The following is a 24,042-nucleotide window of genomic DNA, read 5'->3' as shown; positions in this document are numbered from 1 at the left end:
AGAAATGGACGTGACCTAAAAAATTAGGTCCATCACACAGAATGTGGTATACATTGAGTATAAACTCTAGACCTGTTGCATATGTATTCGTTTTTCAGGTGTAAAATGAATTTACTAATCACTGTAAACAAATTTAGAGTTTTCTTTTGTTTGGATTTTTATTGCTTTTATCCATCTGCGTGTTGTTGCCCTGTTCCTCATGTGACAAAGGTGGCTGGGTGGATTAGTGGCCAAGTTCACTGTTGGGGAAGAGTGTGAACGTAACAAACTGGCCTGAATGAGAAACAGACTCAGGGCTCTGGTGGATAGAACGTTACCCAGCACAAACGCCAGACGGGTTCAGCCCCGCATGCCGTGTGTGCACAGGACATGTGCACCTGCCATAGCATGAGGTGCTGTGCTCAGCATTCGTTCTGCAGCAGGCCCACGTTTGAGCCCACGTCGCCAGCACTGTTGCTGGGGGCGGAAAACAGGCCCGCAGGTGTACCTGTGCTGGAGCCCTCCCGTCCCCACTGGGGGTTCCCGTCCTCTGCTGGTCTTGGGTTCCCAGCCATGTGGCTGTGCTCCACCCTCAAGGCAGCCTCTGAGGGCCACAGGCGTGGAAACTGCAGTGTTGAAAGGGCCTGATGAGGCCTGGCGCTGTGCCCTGAGGTGGCAGCCTGAGCCCGGGTTAGGCCAGTGACAGAGAATGCTTTTGGACATTCTAGCATTGAAGGAATGTCAGACTTGCCCCGTGGTTCTTTGAAATTCGGTTCGCTTTGGAATGTAAAGTTTTGTGGTGCCACCTGCAGTTGTGCTGGAGATAATATAAACATTTCCATGGTGAACAAAGACTGGCAAATAAGAGCAGCCCAGGCCTTTTGTTTTCACAGGGTCCACCCTATGTACATATGGAAACAGTGGATGTATCTTACCTAGTTGGGCTTTCTCATAAGGTGGTCGGGGTAAGTTCATTTGGATACAGTGAACGTCCTTTAAAAAGAAAATCCTTTTGAAACATTGTGAAAGAAAGCTTCATAAGCAGAAAAATCAAATAACTCTTATAAAAGCAAAGTACCCGAAGAATCTGTGTTTCTCCCTCAGGTTTTCACTTTCTGGACAGACTTCTATGTGCTGCGTCAAGGAAAGCAGACACGGGTGTCCTGTTAGCTTAGAGAAGGGTTGAGGATTACGTGGTGATGTTACAAGGTGAAAAGGGTGACCCGAGGCTTGGAGTTTCTGATTTCTGAATTACTTCAAGGGAACAAATCATACTGTTATATGAACAGAATTTTGACTTTGACTACTAGATTCATAAGTGTATGTTTTTTAATTTTTAATAAGCCACATTTTGAAAGTCGCCGATTTGGTCTTGTAGCTTCAGCCCTAAGAACTTGTCTCCTTAGCAGAGTTCTGTGGGATCTCGGGGTTGCAGCCCTCAGCCTCCCGCCTTGCTTCAGGTTATTGACTGATGACTGACTCAGACCTGTGTTAAAGAGGTGATGGGTCTGCCATGGGATCTGCTGCTTTGAAATCAGCAAGGACCCATGTCTAGAGTCTCTGGCTCAGTTTGAAAGACCTCAGGGGGCAGGCATAGATAGCATCTCTGTAAATTACTCTGAATTGCCTGCAATTTGTTGGGAGTTGCCACTTCTAAATGTTTATTGTGACTGTGAGTGCGTGAAGTGTGATTGGCACTTTGGAACTGGTAAGTTCCTTGGAGCTTGTTTTTGAGTGGTCAAAGCTAGAGGGAGGGGCTGAAGTCTCCAGGGGAGGGTAGTGCCGGATGCAGGCTGACCCCCATCATTGAAACGAGAATGATTTATTAAAAATCATGATGGCAGATTCTGTGAAACATTTTTTGTTCCACTTTTTAAACACTACCACATAAACTTCCTCTTCATCAAGTCCATGTAACCTAAAAATCTGATGTGAAACATTTGTGTAAGTCCAGGTCCTGAAGAGATTTCTGCTGACATTTGAGAAACTGGTTGTGAGCAGAGAAAAGCTGATTTAAATTTGCAGTGTTTACGCTAAGCAGAGAGGAACGGGGTTTCTGGTTTGGTTGTCACCATGTTTGAGCTCTCTTTGGCAAGTTCCAGATGTGACTTCTGTATAGCGCTTTATAATTTTCAAAGTGGTCTTCATATATATTGTTCCATAGATACCAACAACTGCTCTGCAGCAGTAAACATCCAGGGACGTGTTATTATCAAAGTTATATAAGAAATATATTTGGTGCAGGAAAATTGAAAAATACAGATAAGTGAAAAACGATCTGATACCCCACTGCTCAGAGGTAGCACTGTTCTATGTGGATCCCTCCGGAGTCTTCTCGACACATGTATAATCTTTTCCCTGGGAAGATGGGCTCCATAATCCACCTCACCCACAATGTGAATTTTCAACGTTATTATAAAGAGTTACTGGTTTGCGTAGCATAGCTACATAAAAGATTTGTGGCAAAGAGGAAATTATAACAGGTGGACGCCCCCCCCCCCCCACCCCGGCTTTCTCCTCTGTGAATCTTTCAAGTCAGGAGTGCTTGGCCTCCCTTGAGTATGATGTTCTTCTGACTTCAGAGCTTTGAATATGCTTCGTTAAGCATTGTACAGGAAGTTAGGTGGAATTGTGGGATTTGACTGTGACCTGCAGCCTTTACCACACAGCCTTGTCCTGTTCCTTGTGTGGGGCACCGTGCAGGACAGCGTGGGGACCCGTCTGAGTTGAGGGCCTTCTGCATAGTCTGGCCCTCGGCATCGCCTTGTGTGTGCTGTTCTGTAGGATGCTTGGACTCCTTTCAAAGAGGCGACGCTTGTCGGTCCACTTTGCAGGGGAGGAACCTGCCCAAGGTTAGTAGCTGGTAAGTGGTGGTGAGGGCAGATTGGGCCCTGGGGGCCACCCTGGGGCCAGGGCTCACCAGTGTCTGCCTCTTAGGGGGCAGGTGTGACTGGCCCCTCGGTGGCCACCATACCCAGTCTGTGCTGTCCCTGTTCCACAGAACATACATCCTCCTGTCGAATTTTGACCCTAATGGCCTTTGATGTGTTGTGCAATTCAGAGTTCGGTCACGGTGGTGAGTGGAGTGTGCCAGCTAGGTAATAAAAATAAATGAAATAAATAAAAGTGTGGAACCAGGAGGCAGCCTCATGGCACAGGTAATATGATGGCTGAGCAGGAAGCTCCCCCTGGTGCAACCAGGTGACTCATTCTCTCAGCCTTGCGTCTCCTCCATCCCGAGTTATCGCTGAGCTCTGTCAGGGAGGTAGTGTACGTGCCCTGTGGCCCCTGTTCACCTCTGACATCACCTGTTCCTGACCCCAGTGGTGACCCCAAGTGTCTGTCATCGAAGCAGAGCTCGTGATCGGTGTGTAAGTGGGGACGTGGGGGGACTCTGCTGACCTTGGGCTGATCATTTGCACAGAGGCCAGATTTCCTGATTTTCTTGGAGTCTGTAAAACAGAGATTTTTATACTGACATTGGCCTGATTTCTATCACATTTTTTAGTATAAACTTTTTGACCTTTGGTTGCAGAGGTAGTAAGTTATTTGAAAGTAATAGCATCTGTGTGTGAATGTGGCAACATGCATTTAAATGTCACCGCGGCTCAAAAAAACTAAAGCACATCCTACGTGTGGGTCTGTGCTCTGCATCTTGTAGAGATTGATCTGAAATGAGGATTCCCTGACGGTCCAGTGGTTAAGACATGGGCTGTCACTGCCAAAGGCCCGGGTTCGATCCCTGGTCTGGGAACTAAGATCCCGTGAGCCACGTGGCGTGGGTAAAAAAAATTGGACTTACAAGTGAAATGAGGAAGTGTCCTCGCCATCTGTGCCTTTGTCTTGGTCGTTTTTCTCTGGTTTCGAGGGTGCTGTAATGTGAGAAGCTGAGCTTTGGGGCAAGTGGCCTTGTTTGGGAGCCGCCCTGTCTGCCTTCCTCCTGACGGGTGGGGTTGGACGCGGGGTGAGCCCCGCATGTCTGTTGGGGTCTGGGTGGGAGCTCCTCCCTCAGTGCTGGGCTCCCTGAGGGTGGGGGGGAAGAGAGCTCTGGTCTGGGTGCCCTCCCCCCACGTGATGCTATAGACCGCACTCCCTGCCGCTGGAGCTGGTGCAGTGAAGGGTGGGCGCTGGCCTTGGCCCGCTGTGGAGCCGTGCAGCCCCAGAGGAGAGCGGTTGCCTGGCGGTGGAGGGCGCGCTGCAGCACCCCAATCCTCAGGCAGCACTCGGCATGAGAGGGCCGACGTGCGTGGACTGCAGGATCCATGTGCCAGCAGGAGAAGCAGACGAGAGGGGGTGTGTGCTCCTGTGTGAGATTCTAGAGAACACAGTGATGGTGGGGGTGGGGCTGGACAGGGGATCGGAAGGGGCACAAGGAAACCGGGTGGGGGTGGGGGGGTGGACGAACTCATCCTCTCGGTCACGGTGGCGGCCGCACAGGGTGGACGTGTGTCGGAAGCCCTCACACTGCGCTCTGTAATTGTGTGCAAGACATCATGTGCCTTCTCTCAGGGACCCAGGGTTTTAGGAGCACAGGGGACGCAGCGTCCGTGTTCCTGCAGGCCGGCCGAGCAGACCAGATGGCAGCTCCCCTTATCCTCTGAAATGGGGATGATAAACCCCCCTGCTCACAGGGGTGTACCTTTAACCTTTCTTATGTTTGAATATACAAATGAATTACGTATTCTGAAAGTTAAATCCTCACGTTTGCTTAGAGAGAGAGAAGCTCTCTGGCAGAAACAGCGTGGGGAAGGTCAGCCATGTTCCCTTACACCCGTTCAGCATCGCTGTGGTTCCTGCCCATGAATTCCATAACTATACTATTCTCTGTGGGTTTAAAAACAGAGAACAGGAACCAGAGCCCACCTCTCCTGATGCTTTTCCAGGGCAGCAGGACTCTGCCCTCCTGCTCATAGGACGAGGCCGCCCGCTCCCACTTAGCAATGTGCGTGGGCCTGTGGGGCTCGTTCTGGGTCTGCTCTCCTCAGTTTACAGGTGTGGAAGCCAGGCGTGGTCACAGAACCAGCCGAAGGCGGAGTGGGGTCGGTTCCTGCTGACGACGGGTAGGTGGGTCCAGCAGGCGGGGCGAGCTCACCAGGGCCTAGCCCGAGCCGCAGCTCTCCTCACGCCACGTCTGTGAGTGAGGGGGTGAGCTTGGGCCAGACCTTGAGACAAGAGGTTTCTGGATTTTCTTGCACCTTGAAGAGTTGATGGAGACCCCAGAGAAGGAAGCAACACTGCCCCCTCTGCTCCCCTAAACAAAGGAAGGCGTGATTCCTATTTCCAGAGTCAGGGTCTTCTGACCAGCCCTTCAGTTGGAAGCAACTGCGGAGTCTGGATGAATTACTTAGCACTATTGGAGGCACTGCAGTGTAGGAATTAAGATACGTGGCAGCTGTGGCCTTTGGGCTGGGGAGAGGCAGGTGGAGGGCCTAGACCTGCCCGGGAGGAAGGGCCAAGGCACGAGTGGGCTTCGGCCTCTGCTCACTGAGGACCTGTGCTGTGGTTCCCGTGGTAACCGATGCGTGCACGATGGATGGTCTCTTCAGGGAAGAGAGTGGCGTGGGCAGGGCGGGGAGCCTGGGCAGCGCGGCAGTCCCCTCCCTCCATCACACTTCTGCCCTTCTAGGCCCCCTGGCCTCAGACCCTGAAGTGTCCGTGGCCCGGAGGGTTTTGAGCTCCCAGGTGCTGCGGGGCTGCACGTGCAGAGATGGAGCGGGGTGAGCGTGGCGAGGGGTGCAGGGCCGAGGAAGCAGGGCACGTTTGCCTTAAAGACCAGGTGGCCGCACCACCAACTGCCTCTTCGTGGGCAGGAGGAAAGCGCGTTTTCCTTAATGCCGAGGACCATGAGTGTGTGCACGGATAGATATGCTGTTTCAGCAGGTGGTATGCCGGTCGCATTTGGGATGGTTTGTTTCGTCCAGAAGGTGTGACCTTTAATCAGTTAAAGGTCTTGATGGAGGAAGTGCTCTCAGGAGTGGACTTGCTGTCCCTTTGGGGTAGTGATTCTGGCCACGTGGCAAGCCTCCCACCCAACAGCTCCCACTGCAGGCCTCTGTGAACAGTGTGCAGTGGTGCGTCCCCAACGCCTCCGTGTGAGCAGGGACCCCCACAGTGCCCAGGCCAGCCCCTCCGCACGCAGATGTGGGCCTGCGACGTGGTGAGGCTTGAGCTCAGTGAGGAGTAGGTGTTGGGTGAAGATGGGTGTGACTTCCTGGGGGTTGGGCCCTGCCAGTTCCAGCACGTGTGGCACTGAGCAGGAGGATTGTGGGTTGAGACACGAGGCTGCCACGGTCGGAAACGACTCCAGCATCCAGAGTCAGGAAGTGGGTGGCAGGGTGCTGGGTACGGGGGCCGGGAGGGCTCCCAGGGCTGTGCTGAGGCCCACTATTGAGTGGGCCTCATGTCTGACCGGTTGGGGAAGCCACGTAGGCTCCGTCTTTCCTCTGGTCTCTGTTTATTTTCTTTGTCTGAAATGACCTTAATCATTGTTCACATCCCTGCCCCGTCCCACACTGTTTCGTTGGCTGTGTTCCCAGCGGCACCTGGCACGGAGACAAGTGCCTTTCCTGCTTAACCTCAGGTTGTAGCTGGGCCATGTCCCCCGTCGGCAAGTGAATGCATCGCGTGCCAGGCGCCATTCCGAAGCTGCCACCTGCCGGAGGAGAGATGGGCACCGCACACCACAGTTAGCAACTCCGTGTGGGCCAAGGCCCAGTGACTAGGAAGGACCAGTGTCCCACAGGCAGATTTGGGATTTTAGGGGCCAGCAGAATCACAAGTAAAATTCTAGGAGGTACTTGAGGCGACTGCACTTGTATGTGGCCAAATTACAACATTAAAAAAAGCAAACTGCACCTTACTGGCCCCTCAGAGACCTCCCACCTTGCTTAGGAGAGACAGTTAGGGAGTGGAGTATCTGGTCTCCGGCGTTTCCTCCAGACCCACGTGAAGGTGAGCGACACAGGGACTGTCTCGCCGCGGCAACCAGAAGCCTTGCTTCTCAAATTGAGCGTGTGAAGCTGCTGCAGGATGGGAACCTGAGTGTGTTTCTGGAATGCTCAGCAGACTTGGTAAACCACTTAAGGCATTACTTTTATGCCAGAACAAACAGGAGCATAACGTGAAGCATAATGCAGTATGTGCCTGAATTTCTGAGTAAAAAATCACAAGACTTCTGCTGAAGGATGCTGACCAAGGTGAAGAAGTGATTCCATGAGGCCTCACCCGCTGGGCTCTGCGGGGCTGTGTGCGGTGAGCACTCAGGCTGGGCTGCAGGTGGTGGGGCCGGCAGAGAGGTCTAATCAACATTCCTCCCGGGAGTGGTGCAAGTTAGGAATCCTCTTTCATCCAGAGGATTTCCAGGGGGTAGGAGGTCTCCCATTAAATGGAGGAATCACACTTCTAGTATTGGACAACCACACAGTTCAGGGCAAACTGCTGAGAATAGCTAGAAACTCTGGGAACTGGTTTTCTTTTTAATCAGATTGAAGCCTTTGGAGAGCTAACCAAGCAGGAAGGAATGGCAGCCCCATCGGAGAAGGGAGCCCAGGTAGACCAGACTGCCTCAGTCTGGAAAGTGTGGCTGGTCCTTGGGCTCCAGGGGGCTGGGGCCTGCCTGGGAGGAAGGTGCCCCACACGTGGGTCGGGATCCCCCAACCCTGGGAGGAGGGGGCCCTCTGAGAGCCTGCAGCCCAGCCCGGACTCTCTCAGTTCCTGACTTTGGATTAAGGTGGCTGGATTCCTAGTGCCCCAGCCACAGGCCAGGGTAAAATGCATACGCTCTGGGGAAGAAAGCATCATCCCAGGTGGCCAGTTTAGAAAGATTTTCACACAGTGTCTGGCTTTCCATCCAGAATAACTAGGTACTGAATGAAAAATAATCAGGCACTCAAGAATACAAGACAATGTGATAAAAAATGCGGAGGAGGAAGCCTTGGGGATCCAGGTAAGGAGGTTTACGGATACCTCCTTGGTGGAAATCTGTCAGGGCTGGGGCTGGGAGTGGGGGAGTGTTCTCAGACAGACTCTGGGCTCTGGGAAGAGCAGAGCTGGAAGGAATGGATTATAATCCACTGGATAAAATAAAAATCCACTCAGGTACATAGGACACCAACTGATAAAATACAGATCAAGTGATGGGTGTGAACAGGATTTGTATATAATCTCAAAGTATCTCCGCCACAAATTACCTCTTAATTACAAAGGAAAAGTATTAAATTTAGAGTGGAAACACTTGGCAGGCACTGGGTTTGCCACCGATATTGGGACCAACCGGCATGGTGTTTTTCTTTTTTTCTTTTTTTATAAATTTATTTTATTTTATTTATTTTTATTTTTGGCTGCGTTGGGTCTTCATTGCTGCGTATGGGCTTTCTCTAGTTGCGGCAAGCAGGGGCTACTCTTTGTTGCAGCGCGCGGGCTTTTCATTGTGGTGGCTTCTCTTGTTGCGGAGCACAAGCTCTAGGCGCACGGGCTTCAGTAGTTGTGGTGCAAGGGCTTAGTTGCTCCGTAGCATGTGGGATCTTCCTGGACCAGGGATCGAACCCGTGTCCCCTGCACTGGCAGGCGGATTCTTAACCACTGCGCCACCAGGGAAGTCCCATGGTTTTCCTTGAGGTGATACAGCATCGCTTCTGTGACGTTCTGCCAGAAATGTTAGACGCAGATCTCACGTGAGACATTCTGTGGAACGACTGGCCCAGGCTCTTGAGAATGTCACTTCGGGAAGGAGGTGGACTAGGAGCCAGGTTGAAGGCGGCTGAAGACACAACAGTCACTGTGTGGCTGTGGCCTGCATTTTGGAACATAGGAATAGCTCTAGAGGCCACTCCTGGGACAGTGGATGGGGTCCGAGCTCGACCTCCATGTCAGGGTTGCGCTGCCTGCTGTTTTTGGTCTGTGGCGTGTCTGTCCACTGTGCATCCCAGGTGTGGGTTGATGTGGCACTCTGGCCTCAGGCCCTGGGCCTGGAGGAGAGCCTGCCTGGGGCGGGTGTGACAGGGGGGCAGCAACAGGGCGGGTGGGTGGGGCCGGCACCACCTCACCTTCCCAGGAGCTGCGGGAGGTGGAGAGGTCGATGATGCGGAGTGACATTTCAAAGTGCCTGGGTGTACAGATGTCTCTTAAGACTCTGCTTTCAATTCCTTTGGCTATATGCAAAGAAGGGAAATTGCTGAATCATTTGGTGACTCTTTTAATTTTTAGGAACTGCCACACTGTGTTCCACAGAGACTGTACCATTTTACATTCCCACCAAAAGCTTACAAAGTTCCCTAGAAACAGAAAATGATTACCAACCAGAATTCCAACCCAGTAAAAATACCCTTCAGGAATAAAGGGGAAATTAAGACAGTTTCAGACCAACAAACACCAAGTTGTCAGCCGCAGCCCCTTTACTGAAGGACATACTTAAGGGTGTTCTTCAGGCAGAAGGAAAATGCTCTCAGGTGGAAACACCCAATGCAGGAAGGAAAGGGCAAGTATGTGGGTAACTCTAGGTGACTGCTGGCGGGATAAAATAATACTGATGATGTCTTGTGGGATTTAAGACATTACACTGAATTAAAATCCAGGATAACAACAGCACATGAGTGTGTGTGGGAGGTGAGTGGAGTTAATTATTTTTGGGGGGCATGCGGGATCTTAGTCCCCTGACCAGGGATCAAACCCGTGCCCCCTGCAGTGGAAGCTCGGAGTCTTAACCGCTGAACTGTCCCTAGTGGAGTTAATTCTGACCATGTGTTGCCTGGGAACAGGTAAAATGCAGTTAATTGGACCTTGATGCATCAAGGGTACCTATTATAATCTCTAAAGGAACCACTGAAAGAATAGTAAAAGGCTTACTTTGTTAGAGGGAGGAGATGGAAAATAAAAAATATTCCAAAAGAAGGCAAGAAAGAACAAAATAAAATAGAACAGCTGTGACAAACAGAAAGCAAACAATGAGATGGTGGATCCACTCTGTAACCACACTGAATGCAGCAGGACCAAAGGAAGCAATTAAAAGGAAAAATGGTCAAACTGGAACTTGAAAAGGCTAGCTGCTTACAAAGGACACACAAAAGTAAAAGGATCTAGGAGGGTTGAGTGTGAAAGGATGGAAAGCAAAATCCTGCCAGCAGCAACCCCAGAGAGCAGGCGACGGGGAGGCCGGACAGTCCCCGGTGGGCTTTTATTCTGAGGACTGGAAACTACAGAGAGCTTGGAGGTTTCCCTGGATGCCGCATTTGGGTTCTGGTTCCTGGCCGTCTTGTGGGGAGCAGCCCAGCGTCCCCCGAGTGACATTTCCCAGAACTTCCTCTGTCGCGCGGCAGCCTGCAGTGCCTCTGTCCTGAGAGCCAGCCTTCCTGTCCACGGTCAGCACCTCGCTGCTCTCCCTCCTTTCTGTTCTCTCTCGACAGCCCTTTGCTTCCCTTTGTGTCTGAACTGGGAGCTGTGTACATAGTGGGGTTTGCTCTGTACTGGAGGCCGTGGAAAGGATCCATGTTTTTCCTGCTTATCGCCTCAAAGCTGGTTTTTCTATACGCATAAAAGATGTGCCTGGGACCTGTCAGAGGAGGGAGCAGACGGCCCTGGTGCGTTGGCGTCGCAGGCTTGGTCCTGCCCTCGTGGGTGTGCGGGGTGCTGGCCGCGATGTGACGGGGACACTGAAGAGCAGCTTAGCGCTCCCTGTGATCTGAGTTCCAGTACAGTGGCTGTTAATGGTGACAGCATTGGCGGTTTTGTTTTTAAAGAACCAGCGGAATAGCAGTGTCCCTGAGAAAGAGCGTGACGTTGCAGACGTCTGCTCTGTGTCAGCGTAAACGTAGGACCAGGTGCGGGTCCCTGTCTGTGAAGGTGTCCCCATCCGTTCCCATAAGCCTCTGTGGCGCTGCCGCTGCCCTCATTTGGCCGGAACATGTTAGTGGGCTCCAGGGATGCCCTCAGGCTGCCGTGGGTGGGTCAGAAGGACCGTGGTGCGTGGTGACTGACCGTCTGTAGTGTCCCCCTGCGGTGTGGGGACGATGAGCACCTGATCCTGAGCTGGCGGGCGAGTCGTGTGCCACATCACCGTCCACTGCCGTGGCCTCAGTGGCAGAACAGGTGGGGTGCCGTTTCTGCATTGTTTGTGCTTGTGGCCCCTGGGGAAGTGGGCTGCTCCTCTCCAGCTGTGCTGCCCAGACTGGCCCACGTGTGCTGCATGACAGGCGTCCAAGATGGAAAGGTGCCTGGTCCCGCCGTCTCGTTAAAGTGCCTTTTCCTGAGTGTGTGCACAGCACAAACCAGGGCTTCCAGAGGTTCTGTTCTTCCGGTGGTGGGCGTCCACACGGGGCTCCGTCAACTTAGAAGCGTTGTGGTCCCTTCTTCTCCCTCATCGAGGACACAAGTCCAGGGGACGAGGTGACTCCTACCACGTCCCTGGAGTCAGTGCAGCTGCTGTTCATGAGCGCCCTGACCAGAGCGAGGCTGGAGCCAGGGGCGTTTGCACGGGCTCGATGGGCCCCCAGCACGTCGTAGCCCTCGGCAACCCGCAGGGACTGACCAGCGTTGCTTCCAGGGAGGCTCTGGGAAGAGGAGGCAGTGTGGGGAGCAGCAGCGAAGGGCCGGTAGGGCCGTTGTGGGATGAGCAGAGCAGGGTAGACTCCAGAAATCGATGCACGTGTTCGGGGAGTTAGGTGTGAAAGTATTCAGAACACGGTGGATTGTGCAGTACTTAATGCTAATGGCTGGCTCTCCATTTTGATGCAAGGGAGTAGGTAGGTTTTATACGCACATATTTCAGGTAGAGATCTAAATTTAAAAAAAACAACTATTGAAGGATTTGAGGAAAAACAGAAGAATATATTTGTTCTTTGAATGAGGAAAGCTGGCCTATGTAAGATACAGAAAAATCTATAAAGGGAAAGATTGGTAAATCTGATTTCACAGAAATAAAAAACTTTTGTAATATCAAGATCAACATAAACAATGTTAAAAAGTGACATGTAGGGAGAAAATATTTTTCCCGTATATAACCAGAGGTTAATAGTAAGAATATTTAAAGACATCTGTAAATCACTAAGAAACTCATAAACCGTCTAATAGAAAATGGACAGAGGTATGAACAGGTAATTTAAAGTGGAGGGAATTTAAGTGACACCCAAACCTCCAGCCTGACCACCAACCAGGGAAATGCAAACTAAACCCAGGTGTCAGTTTCTGGCTAGTCACTAGACAAGTGGTGTTGGGTCCCACCCAGGGAGTGCTGGACTGCTCCTGGGAGGAAGTGGCCGGGGTGGGGGGGGGCAGCGAGACAGCCACTGTTAAACCCACAGGTCCCTTCACCCGCCATCGCCCTCATCCGTCCTGTGGCAGTTCTCAGTGCCCGGGAGCCCTGGCCCTGCTCCGTGACCCTCTTGAGGGGACTGTGGCACCGGTGCTGCGGCTGTGCCCACAGGGTCGGGTGGCTTTGCGGCTGATTAGCGAGTCTGCGGGCAGCGCTCTGTAGGAGCAGGGAGAGCAGAGCAGCCGTGCCCCATTTCCAGTTATGTGCATAAAAATGCCAACCCAAATAACGCTCCGTGTGTTCACTTACACGTCTGCCTAATGTGGAGGGAAGATGTGGGAGATGCCCATCTCCCTGGGAAGGACAGCGGGGTGGGAGGCAGGGTGGAGACGCCAGCCCTTTCTGCTCTGTCTTCTGAATTGTTTGCGTCTGTAGTTGACATATTGGGATATCAGATGATTCTGAAAATGTGGATTAATGCACGAGGACGTTGTCCGGCAGCTGCTAACGTGCCTCTTTGTTGGCAGGTATGGATCCTGGCGGGAGCCTGTCAACCCCTACTACGTCAACTCCGGCTATGCCCTCGCCCCAGCCACCAGCGCCAACGACAGTGAGCAGCAGAGCCTGTCCAGCGATGCTGACAGCCTGTCCCTCACCGACAGCAGCGTGTAAGTGCCCCTGCCTGGGAGAGCAGCCCCTAAGGGGGAAGCCAGGGCCGTCTCCCCAGAAGCTGTTTTGGGGCCCTCCCCAGTGGGGTGTCAGTGCATCCACATTGCAGGGAGTGTCGCTAGAAATCCTCAAGCAAACTGGAGCCAAGGTTTGTTGTAGTTGCTTCCCTCCAGGCCGAGGCTGCTGGAACCTTTGGAAGAGGGAAAGCCTCAGAGCTGCCTGGGCTGGCGCCCCAGGTTCTGGGTCTCTCTGGTGTTCACGTCGGAGGCGCGGCCAAGGCAGGCCGTCCCCGAGGGCGTCTCCAGTCCATCCTGCTCTGCGATCACGCTCCTTTAATCTGGAAGCCGTCTCACCTGCTCAGCAGTGCCTGTCGTCCCCTCAGCGTGGTTCTGTACTGGCCTCCTGTGCCCGACGGCTCAGGGATGGCCACCAGGGGCCACAGGAGCCACATTGAGCCTCTGTGTCACTTGATGGTGACAGCTTCCTTCATCGTCCTCTCCAGGGAAAACCCTCCCTTGGGGGAAAGTGCCTGTTTCTGATACCTTTCTCTTTGGTTCAGCAGGTGACTTTGGGGACCCAGGCGTGCGTCAGAAGTTTGATTGTGTCAGACATGCCCATGTCACATCAGGGTGTTGCCTGTCTGCCTGCTTGGGTCACGTGGGGCCCTGACTCCACCACCCATGAGTGTCAGGCTCGCCCAGCTTTCGGTCGTACGCCATTTGCCATCTGACCACCACCGAGGGGAAGGTTCTGGCCGGGCCCAGGTCCAGGGCGGGAGGCAGCCTTTGGCTGTGAAGCCAGCAGGTGTGGGCCCATGGCCGCATCCGCAGGTGTCTTGTCCCCACGAGAGCACGTGGGGTTGTGGCCCTGGCTGCTCTCAGCGGGTCATGGGGACTCTGCCCCGGCCCTGGCTAGGGTCTAGAGGTCAGATAGGTTTAAATAAAGAGGAAAAGGCTGCCGAGCTCGTCTTTGTAGGTGAGCAGGCCTTTCCACGTTGAGGTCTTGCTCTGTGGGCCGTCTTCTCAGTATACGCTTTGTGCTGCCTGTGTCTTTGTGCTGCTTTCCATGCTGCATCCTGCTGGACGGGATGGGTCAGGCTGCTGGATGGGATGGGGGGTCAGGCCGCTGACGGGACGGGTCTCTGAGCAGGTTCCTGCAGCCCCGTGCTGTGTGCGTCTGGCGCCCTTTCTCTTCCCCTTTGGTGACCACACGGTGGAGGCGTCATCCCGTCAGGTTGAGTCTCTGTGGGGCATTTCTCATTCATCATTACCTTCTCCTTTGTCTTGAATCTTTAATATAAAATGTTGACATGTTTTTAACAACTTATTTGAAATTACTGGGGTTTCAAACACTACCTTCCATGAATATAAAGTATCACATAAAAGGGTTCCAACGAACTGCAGCCCTTTAGACCCCCGGGAGCAGCTGACAGAACGAGATCTGTTTTCCTCTTCCCCGAAACTCAGTTACTGCAATGACAATTAGTCTCTTAATTCTCTCCAAGAAAAGGACATGTGTTTGCTAAAGGGAAGATCTAAACATTTTTAAATATTTTTTTCCCTGATGTTCTATTCATCCTGGTTTACACTGAGACTCAGAAATGTAGGCATAGTCGAGAATTAGGAGTGTAGAATTGTGGCAGATATTTGAATGTATATGAGGCAAAAAATAGGATCATGTGTTTCATCTAAATTATTTCTGATGGCAACTCAGGGTCGCCTCCACCTGGCGAAGTGCTTCCTAGTCCACTGACTTCGGGCATAGGTTCTGAGGATGGTGCCTGATCCTCAGAAGCGTATGGATTTTAGGTGCCCTGTCAGAGTACATGAGAAACAGACAAGTTGGTGGCTTGGGACACCTGAACAAGCCCTGGGCTGTGTGAGGGCGTTCAGATGTACTTGACGCTCTTCTTCCCTGATGCCTGTCCCCTGGAGCAGCCTGGCCCCACTGGACTGCTGAGCCGTCTGCACTGTGGCACCGCCTGGGACCCTGACAGCCAGGGACACCCGGGCACACCGCAGCCTCTCTCTGCCCTGCTCTGAACCTAAGTGCACCCTTTCCACCCAGCCTGGGGTGCAGCCCTGCCTGCCCACAAAGCCACAGAGCTGTGGGTGTGTGTCTGCCCGGGATGGGGCCAGGACACACCAAGTGCTGTGTGCTTGGCGCCTTCGCTAGGCGCTCCAGCAGTCGATGCAGTGAGATCAGAATTGTCATGGCTGCGTGTTCACATCCTGGTGTCCAGTGAAAACAGCACTGCTCTGTCAGCACTTCCCCTGTGGGCAGTGCTTGAGCAGGATGCAAGGGGTTAGGATCACTGGCACAGACATTCACTGCACCTGCCGGACAACTGGGAGGCTAGAGTCTTTCAGTAGCAGACGATTGGGAGGGCCATCTCTTCGAGCTGTCGGAGGTGGCAGCACGCTGCAGAGTCCTTCAGAGACAGAAGCGGGGAGCAGAGAAGGCTCCTGTTGGCCACTGTGCTCCCCGGAGTAGCTTTCAAATGGCAGGGGAGAGCTGCCGAGTTCTTAAGGGACAGCACCTGTGCAGTGAGCCATGTGTTGGATCTGCTACTTCTCTTGAATAAGTGCTTCGTTATTTTAAAGACAGTACGTAGTTTAAAAAAATTTATTTATTTATTTATTTGGTTGCTCCAGGTGTTAGTTGCAGCAGGTGGGCTCCTTAATTACAGCTCCAGGACTCCTTAGTTGCGGCACATGGTCTCCTTAGTAGTGGCATGTGAACTGTTAGTTGCGGCATGCATGTGGGATCTAGTTCCCTGACCAGGGATCAAACCCAGACCCCTTGCATTGGGAGTGTGGAGTCTTATCCACTGCACCACCAGGGAAGTCCCAACAGTATGTAATTTAATTTTTATTTTTATCATAATCTTCAAAAGGGTTTATAACTAAAATTTACGGCAAGGAAACTAATTTGAGCATTTGACAGAGAGATTACACTGCATTACCAATTTACCTTGGAAGAAAGCAGAATATAGGAACCTTGGAAATCTCTTTCAACGGGATCTAGATTGTCTTGGCCACCCATTCTGCAGCCCTCCAATGTTTCCAGTCCATTTAGAGCACCCCTTCCAGGTAGGCACACCATATCCTGCCTGGGCAGTAAAGCAGGGGTCAGCACACATTTTCCATAAAGGATCACGAATAGTCTCTGTCCCATGTTCCTCCTCCGCTTTAAAAATGTAAAAATCATTCTTAGCCCATCACACCTCAGAAAAATAGGCTGTGCTGCCCCTGCTCTAGATAAAGCCAGCTCAGCCGAACTTGGTTGAGCCATTCTATTTGTGCTCACGCTGGACTGTCTCTTTCTCCTGGACAGGGATGGAGTCCCACCTTACAGGATCCGCAAGCAGCACCGCCGGGAGATGCAGGAGAGCGTCCAGGTCAACGGGCGCGTGCCTCTACCTCACATTCCTGTAAGTTCGTCTGCACAGCCCTCGCCCTCCCCGTCTCCGAGTTTGGGGCTCACCCGCCCTCCTGGACCCGTGCCCACCCGTTCTCTCCACTCTGACCAGGCTGCTGTGGCACTGGCCTGGCTTCCTAGCAGCTCAGCTCAGGTCCAGGCACGGCACGCGGTCACACGCATTCTCGCCCTGTGGTTGGAGGGGGCAGTGCCCGCACAGTTGGTACAGATGAGCAGGGACTGCCCTCCTCACAGCCTTTCCCATCGTGTTAAGTGAGGTGCTTCTCCTGGAGGTGGGAGAACCGCGCGGAGCCTGTCGCTGGCTCGATGCCCAGGCCTGGCCAGACTGGCGGCCGGCGGCTCTGTGGACAGCGTGGCAGTGCCCCCGTCCTGAGCACCCATGAGCACTGCTTTGTTCGGGATGAAACAAGGCATCGGCCGCCTGTGGCTGAACTGTGGGGCATCCTGACTTCAAAGCTGCCTCAACTTCACCTCTTGGATAAAAATAACAAGGTGATAGTGGTTCTTCTGATCGTGGGCACTGGGGACCCTCAGAGAGCCCAGTGCAGGGTGGGGCTGGGCAGAGAGTTCCTTTGCTGTTGACGGGAGGGATTAGCGGTCCTCGTTTGGACGCATTGACTTGGAGCGGGAAAGACCTTGCAGGGAAGATGTGGTCTCGTCGCGTTGGTGCGTCCGCAGTGACTCGTGTCTTCCTGGCGGTTTCTGTGCAGGGAGAGCAGATGCGTCTCAGAATTGTTGCACACACCTGCCCTCCATCAGGATTCCTTGGTTAGAGTCTTTTCACTTTTCTGTAGATGCTTTAATTTCCAAATAAGAAAAGTGATATGGTTGAGAAGAGGGCATTTTGTCACCTCCCAGCTAGCCCTTGGCACAGATGCGCCTGAACCAGGCACCGATGGTGTCTGCTTAGGGACAAGTGGAAGACGCTATGAGGGCTGTGTGTGCACATGTGTGTGTACATGTACGCGTATGCGCATGCGTGTGCCTGCCTGTGGGCAGCCTCCTGGGGATCGCTGAGCTGGCTTGTGTCTGGAGCAGCCTGGGCCTGAGCCGAGGCCGTGGCCACACGTGTCCTCTCTGCTCTGTGGACCAGGCTGGGCAGGGGCACAGAGGAGGGGCCCGGCATCTTGTGTCCCGGAAAATAGGGGTGCGAGGGGACATGGAAGGGGTCACAGTCAGTGCCGTGGAGTGGGGTCCGTGCGTGGATGCTGACGTGATGGGGGGGTCGAGCCCGTTGACGAGCAGGGTGTCAGCATCGTCCCCAGTGTCCCCTCACAGACCACATACTCCTGGGGGAGAAAGCTGCTTTGCGAGAGGACCTGCCTGGGCTCCTGCGTCCGTGACAGGACGCCAGAGCTACCCCTGCGAGGACATAGCCTGAGCTGAGGGCCGTCCTGCACAAGAACTGCCCTTTAACTCTCATAGGTCACAGGGTCATGAAAATCCCATGTGGACCCCGCTGAGGCCACCTGAACCTCCAGGGTGAGCCCAGGGAGGCGGGTCGGGGCCGGAGGTGCTCGTGTGGGAGAGTCCCTGCGTGTAGGAAGCACGCCGTCTGCTGTCAGATCCAGAAAAAACGTTCTTCATGTTGTTCTTGCAACTTGTCTGCAAGTTTGAGATTTTTTCCAAAATAAAAATTTTTTAATTTGAAAAATTAAACAAAGTGTTAGACAAAACCTACAGAAAGAGCCGGAGTAGCACGGGGGCGGGTTGTCTATGTGCAGCACTGAGCCGGGCGGAGAGGACAGCGTGGCCCAGAGCCCACGTGCCGCCCGAGCAGCTTCCAGAATCAGAACAGCGGTGCCCTTGGGTCCCGAAGGCCCTTGGAGGGCAGTCCTGCATCCTGAGGGTCTGTGTTTCCTGGCCCTGCACCTTGAGCCCAGATTCAAGAGAACGGCCGTGCCGGGTAAATGGGGGCGAGAGGAGAAACACACCGTGAGTGGCCTGCAGCCGGGGAAGTCCTCCCTGGGGTGCGGCCGTCTGCACGCGGGGAGCGGAGTCCCTGCCAGGGCGAGGGCTGGTCGGGGGCTGGTCGGCAGCTGTGCTCAGCTTGGCCATGTCCTCGGGGCAGAAGGTGCAGCCGAGTTTTGTTCAGTGATGTGGTTTGAGGTTCAAGGTGAAGAGACTTCAGCCTCATCCACCACGACTCACATGGACGCCTTCCCCGCCAACGGGAAGAGAATGCTGCTTCGCACCTCTGTTCGCCAGTGACATGTCTTCTGTGGCTGGTGCCCCGGGAGCCCGTGCACATTTGTTTGATTGTCGGACCAGACACTGGGTGGTGGGCGGAGGTGGGTCCAGGGGGCTGGGGCTCCTGTTGCCGTTGCACGTCTTTTTTGGGAGTTGCCGTTTCTCGGGGGGTCTACTGCGTTCAGTGCTCCTCGCTGCGAGATGCACGGGGGTTTGGGGAGGCCAGTGGAGGGGACGCATGTGGGTGACTGTGTCGTGGGAGAGAGGTGCCAGCATGTGGGGGAGCCTGTGGCCCTCCACATGTAAAGTGTCTGGTCCTGAGATCCTTAAGGCTGAGGGAGGAGCCTCTTCTTTCTTTGTTGGCCTTTTAAATTCCTCAGAAGTTTCACATTTTTATTTACTTGAAATATTTTCCTTTGTGGTTTTTTTTTTTATTTCTTCAAAGCTGGAAAAGTTACTGTTCTTCCATGAATCTGATAATTATTGTAACTTCTGACAGCTTTCCTATTTTTGGAGTCACAGCTGCACAGCTTGGAGGCTGTTTTCCAGAATGGACTCGCTGGGTCTCGTCAAGAGCTTTTCCTTCTGCTCTTGTGTGGTCAGAACCGTGCGCTCTCACCATCTGGATGTCGTGCTGGTGTCACAGCACTCTTGGCTCAGCGCTCCCTGCCCCGGCTCTCCTGCCTCTGGCGTCTGACCAGCCGGCTTGGTGGGGCCGGGCTGCCCTCGGGTCCCTGTGGTCTGTCCCAATGCCCGCTCTTGAGGACTCCTTCCAGGGCCCGGCCTCTTGGCGGTCCCACCGCCCAGTCGTCTGGGGCTCATCATTCACGCCCACCTTCTCTCAGGACCTTCTAGAAGTGCTGGGCACCCTGACTGCCCTTCTTGGGCATGGCCTCCTCGGCTCCAGGACAAACCCCTGCCTGGTGTTGGGCACTGCCTGGCCCTTGGCCCCAACTTCTGCGCCTCTGAAGCATTGGCCTGTGTCCAGGCCTCTTCGAGCCTGTCGTGGTCAGCGTCAGCCTCAGTGGCTTGTCTCTGAGCCCTTGATGTGACATTCTTCCCTAATTTTACATGTTTCTGAGGAACCAGGAACTGTTCTCACTCCTGTCTTGTAGATGAGGAATGGGTGTGCAGATCCAGACCATGTCCAGAGCCCCCTGGTGGGAGGGCTGTGTGGGCACCAGCTCCACCCAGGCTCCCACCCCTATCCCGCGGCTTCCTGCCTCGCCTGCTTCTGTCTGGAGGCCAGGGTTCTACATAGCCACTGTCCACCCAGAGGTCAGAGAGGGCCCCTGTGCGCCACCCTGTCGCCAGGCCCTCCCTCCCTTGGGTCTCCCCTCCCCCTCACCAGCCTCCTCATGCAGCACTCCTGCCGCTCCCATCCCTCCCTCACTTAGACCTCAGTGGCTTAAATTTTTAAAACATGTTTTGCTATAGAGGACGTTTATTGGGACAGCTGGTGAAATTGGAATAAGATCTGTGATTAGATAAGAATATTGTATCAGGATTTTTTTTTTTTATAATTGTCCCGTAGCTAGGTACAAGATTGTCTTTGGTTTTTGTTAAATACATTCTAAAGTGTATGGGAGTTAGCAGGCGTCACACGTGCAGAGTGTTCTCTGCTGGCTCAAGAAAGTGTGTGCGTGTCTGTGTCTAGGGGAGAAAGTGACAGCAAGTGTGGCAGGTGGCAGTGGGCTGGGGTCCAGGTGAGGTGCACAGGAGTTCTTCGTACTCTTCTTGCAATTGTTTTGGATTTGAAATTATTTCACATTAAAGCTAGCTACTCCCCCCGCCCCCCGCAAAAGAAAAAGCTATCCAGTGTATTGTTGTAAACTGCATCGCGGAATTATGTTCTCTGAAAAGAAGAGCCGTCTGTCATCCCGCCTCTCCCTTGACTCTTTCCTGTACCCAGAGTTTTGTGTCCCTCATCCCAACATCAGAGCCCAGAGCCTGGTCCATGCACACCTGAGTGCTGGGCACTGCTGCCCCCTTGTGTGCAGGGCGGGCGCTGCAGGGAGCGGCCAGCCCTTCTGGCCCGTGGGCTCGTCCTGTCCTCAGGGGTCTTCGCAGCTGCAGCTCTCCTGCCACGCCTCTGCCACGGCCCCAGCCGCCCTGGGTCCCAGCCTGGGCAGTCACGAGAAGCGCTTCTCCGGGACAGGCCAGAAGCTCTCGGGGTAGGCGCCCCTGGGCTGAGGGCGCCAGGGTGGCCTTTGTCCCGGGGACGCAGCTCCCGGCCTGCTCAGTGTCTCCATCCAGGGTCATGCGAGGCGGGAGGCGGCGGTGTCTGCTCGTTCTCACTGCCGGGTCAGCTCTGGGTGGGGGAGAAATGGTCTCTGCATTTGGATAAAATGCAAGCCCCATGTTCTCTCCTCACCTGCGGCGTGGCAGGGCCACCCGGGCGCGGAGCAGCTCCACACCGCACGCACGGCTCACCAGCGGCGTCTCCTTGCAGCGCACGTACCGAATGCCAAAGGAAGTCCGTGTGGAGCCCCAGAAGTTTGCCGCAGAGCTCATCCACCGCCTGGAGGCCGTGCAGCGGACGCGGGAGGCAGAGGAGAAGCTGGAGGAGCGGCTGAAGCGCGTCCGGATGGTGAGTGGGTCCCATGGCGGGGCGCCACGCCGGGTCTCTGAGGTGTGTGACCATACTCAGTAGAGTTTAGGGGGCCTTCAGGCCCTGAGCTGCTCCCACCAGGGCCCCCCAGCACCTCCCGGACCCAGGCCTGGCCTGCATCCTGCTCAGTGCCCTCCCTGCCACGCGGAGCTGAGACGCCCTTACATGGGCAGGAGGGGCAGGAGGCTCCCACTTGTCACTTCCGAGTGCAGAGTGGCTTTTAGGTCTGGACACAGGCTCTGTTTTGTCTTGTTTTCTGACCTGCAGCCTTGTTTGACGGAACTTTGGAGGCTAAGAAGTTTCGTAATGTTTGTAATTTATTTGCTTTAATACCTTTCTGCCCACAACTGCCAGAGATACCTTGCTTTTGTTGCCCTGGGCGTGTCATTCTACTAGACTCGTTTCCACACATTCAGGGCCTCCGTGCAGAGGTGCTGGTGATAGGCGTGCCCCTCACATGCCCTCCCTGTGCCCAGTCCCCCCTGGACTCCGTGGGCCTCAGTGCTGTGTCACACAGGCCTTTGCTTTTTCTCTTAGAGCAGAAATCTATTCTCTTCTCGATATTTTGCCCAATACCTGAAACTCAAAAATGTGACGTTTCCTGAAGGAGTTGTTTCTCCACCCGATCTTCCTATTTAATATACAGGACCTGAGCCCTCGCTGGACCCTCAGAACCCTTGGGAGGGCCCTGCTGTTTCAGTTCCACATTCCCCGGGTGGGCCGTGTGCACAACAGTCTGGAGGCACTGCCATCAGGGTGGACATGGGGCCTGGCACGTGGTCACACCTGGCGGTCCCCTCTCCTGCCGCCTGCACCCGGCTCCAGAGCTCCCAGTGATGCCCAGCCCTGAAACAGGGGGCCTGGCTCTCCCATCTTCCCCCGCGGGGAGACAGCAGGCAGGTTTCCCATAGCGTGTCAGAACCTGGGACCCCTCACAGCACCAGAAGGCAGCCCTGAGAGTGAGACGCTGGCGGGTGGGGCTGCCCCGCGAGGAGCCTCAGGGAGCCTGCTCGGCCCACGCTCTCCTCTTCCGCCCGCATGGCAACGGCACGGCCCTCACAGCAGAGAAGGTGCGGCCTGAGGGCTTCCCCTGAGCTGACCAGCTGTCCTTGCGCAGCCCTCGTGGCTCAGCAGTCTGCCCGAGGTCACCCGACAGGCACCCACCCTGCCGGCTCCCGTGACTTGGTCTCACTGCTTGGGAGGGAGTGGCCGGCAGGGCTGGGGTGGGGGGCTGTGGGGGAGCTGAAGGGACAGTTAGGGGCATGGTTTCCGCCTCCTGCGACCCCGCTCTGAAAAAACAAACACGGGGAGGGGGAAGGGTAAGCTGTGACAAAGTGAGAGAGTGGCATGGACATATATACACTACCAAACGTAAAACAGATAGCTAGTGGGAAGCAGCCGCATAGCACAGGGAGATCAGCTCGGTGCTTTGTGTCCACCTAGAGGGGTGGGATAGGGAGGGTGGGAGGGAGACGCAAGAGGGAGGAGATATGGGGATATATGTATATGTATAGCTGATTCACTTTGTTATAGAGCAGAAACTAACACACCATTGTAAAGCAATTATACTCCAATAAAGATGTTAAAAAACAAACAAACAAACACAGATCAGAGTTCCCGTGGAGTGCAGGTGCTTCGGCAGGAGCTTGGCCCCGGGTCACGCGTGTGACGAGGCCGCGTCTTCCTCGGCCAGCAGCATTTCCACGGCACTACCTCTCTGTGAGGCAGCCCCGAGCACGTCGCTGTTAACAACTCTTAAAACCAACGTGCTTAGGACATAATGTGTGTAACATTCCATGAAAGAAGTTTAAGAAAGCGAGAATTCACCACCTTTTCATTGCGGACTTGAGCTTTCGTAATCGTTCTGTTAAGTTTTCAGTCTTGGCTCAGGGGCTGCGTGTGCTTGTGGTCCTGGCAGGTCAGCGTTCTGGGTGAGACATCCTACAGGCAGCTGCAGCTCTAGGTATTGAGTGTGCTTTTCTGACGTCTGAGTCTGAGACTCTTTCTCTTTGTGGCGTCCCTGGCAGGCGCTTGGTGGCTGTGCCTGGAGCCCATGAGCTCTCAGGGGAGGGGCTGGACCGAACGGTGTTCTCTGACTTAACAGAAAGTGTCCAAACGAATGTCTAGTGTCAGTTCAGGAACTGGTCGGCGGGCACAGGGCCTCAAGCTCAGGCAGGCTGCCACTTGCAGTGGTCGTTGGCCATGGGTGCCCGGCCTCAGGATCACGTTCTCAGGCGCACGGCTGCTCCGATTGGTCTGCTCCCACAGGCATCCCTCAGTCCCCAGGGGTGTGGCACCCTGCCCAGCAGCTGGCAGTGCGGTCTTGAGTCTCTTACTCAGTGTGACTTTGTAAGTTATATGAATCATACTATAAGTGAGAGAGTCCTTATCTAAGAGGAATAAGTACAGTATTTTTATTTTTGGCTGTGCTGCGCAGCTTGTGGGATCTTAGTTCCCCAACCAGGGATTGAACCCAGGATCCTGCAGTGAAAGCGCCAGGTCCTAACCACTGGACTTCCAGGGAAGTCCCACTACAGATTTTTTAATAACTTATTTTCATTGTAAAACTTGGAAAGTAAAAACAAAAGAAAACGAATACTAGCAGCCGAATGGTTACGTAAATCTATAATATCAATATTATAGAACTCTAAAATTGAATTTCTGCACATGCAGAGCTATTAAAAAAAACTAGATGTCAGATCCCCAGGAATTCGGAGGTTCCCTCTTGCTCTCTGCTGCCCTAGGTGAATAGTGTCAACACTGCAGTGCCCTGGGGAAGACTTGGCGAGGAGTCTCCCAGCCCCTCATCCCTGCAAAGCACAGGGGTCGAGATGGGGACACAGGATGGGGCGCAGCAGCCCAGGGGTCTGAGGCTCTGCCAGGGCGGCTCCCATCTGTGCCCCCAAGG

At 54.0% G+C, this 24,042-nt stretch overlaps 1 protein-coding gene across 2 annotated transcripts in view; it reads left to right on the top strand.

Annotated features, from left to right (window-relative positions):
- The window catches only part of AXIN1 (axin 1), a 57,990-nt gene that overhangs the window by 24,518 nt on the left and 9,430 nt on the right, over positions 1 to 24,042 (top strand). For both annotated transcript variants that reach the window (XM_061208048.1, XM_061208047.1), the window contains exons 3-5: positions 12,751 to 12,891; positions 16,229 to 16,325; positions 20,976 to 21,113. In XM_061208048.1, the coding sequence (XP_061064031.1) occupies positions 12,751 to 12,891; positions 16,229 to 16,325; positions 20,976 to 21,113 (376 nt within the window). The remainder of the gene's footprint in view (positions 1 to 12,750; positions 12,892 to 16,228; positions 16,326 to 20,975; positions 21,114 to 24,042) is intronic.

The sequence above is a fragment of the Eubalaena glacialis genome, chromosome 13 (genome assembly GCF_028564815.1).
Source record: "Eubalaena glacialis isolate mEubGla1 chromosome 13, mEubGla1.1.hap2.+ XY, whole genome shotgun sequence".
Classification (NCBI taxonomy): Eukaryota; Metazoa; Chordata; class Mammalia; order Artiodactyla; family Balaenidae; genus Eubalaena; species Eubalaena glacialis.
This window is presented reverse-complemented; position numbering and strand designations above follow the sequence as displayed.